The following is a 752-nucleotide window of genomic DNA, read 5'->3' on the forward strand; positions in this document are numbered from 1 at the left end:
TTCCTTCCTCCAGGTAAACAGACAAGGCTCATGTAGGTCGTTCTCCAGCCCTACTATCTTCATTTCCTCTGAAAATTTCTTATTCCATCTCTTCGGACTGATTTTAAGTCCATAGAGAGCTCTTTCTATCTTGCAAACGCTAGTTTTACGTTCTTCATCTGTACATTTTAATCCTTCTGGGATTTCCATGTACATTTCATCTTCTATTGTTCCATTTAAGAAAGCGGTTTTTACGTCCATCTGAATTGTTTCTAGATTGTACTTATTGATGATAGCCAGTACAGCTCGCACAACTGGTAGTCTCGACACTGGTGCATAGGTTTCTTTGAGCTCATACACGTTTGTGTCTTTAAATCCTTTGATTACCAACCTTCCTTTATATTTGATGCCGCCATCATCACTAGTTTTCCTCTTGAAAACCCACTTAGAATCGATGATGTTAGGCCTCTTCCCATCTTTAGAAGATTTTGGCCTTGGCACTATTTTCCAAACATGGTTGTCTTTCATGGATTGCAACTCTTCATTAATTGCCGCTGTCCACTCTCTTTGTTCTGTGGACGCCATGGCCTCTGAATACGAAATTGGATCTCTGTTTATTGTTGCTAACATTGCAAACATTATTTCATCTTCTTCCGAATCATCTTTGCCAATTTCCCCTTGATTTTCTCTGAAATTTATTTTACTCAAATCTTTCATGGATCCAGAGTAAAAAGCAAAACTGGTATCTTCAACTCGTCTTGTCTTTACAACTG

At 38.6% G+C, this 752-nt stretch overlaps 1 protein-coding gene across 1 annotated transcript in view; it reads right to left on the minus strand.

Annotated features, from left to right (window-relative positions):
• The window catches only part of LOC105447802, an 11,693-nt gene extending 10,997 nt beyond the window's left edge, over positions 1–696 (minus strand). The window contains exon 1 of the mRNA XM_011686008.1: positions 150–696. Within this exon, the coding sequence (XP_011684310.1) occupies positions 150–696 (547 nt within the window). The remainder of the gene's footprint in view (positions 1–149) is intronic.
• Between the last annotated feature and the right edge of the window lie 56 nt (positions 697–752).

This window comes from Wasmannia auropunctata, unplaced genomic scaffold (assembly GCF_000956235.1).
Source record: "Wasmannia auropunctata unplaced genomic scaffold, wasmannia.A_1.0 LD336092.1, whole genome shotgun sequence".
Taxonomy (NCBI): domain Eukaryota; kingdom Metazoa; phylum Arthropoda; class Insecta; order Hymenoptera; family Formicidae; genus Wasmannia; species Wasmannia auropunctata.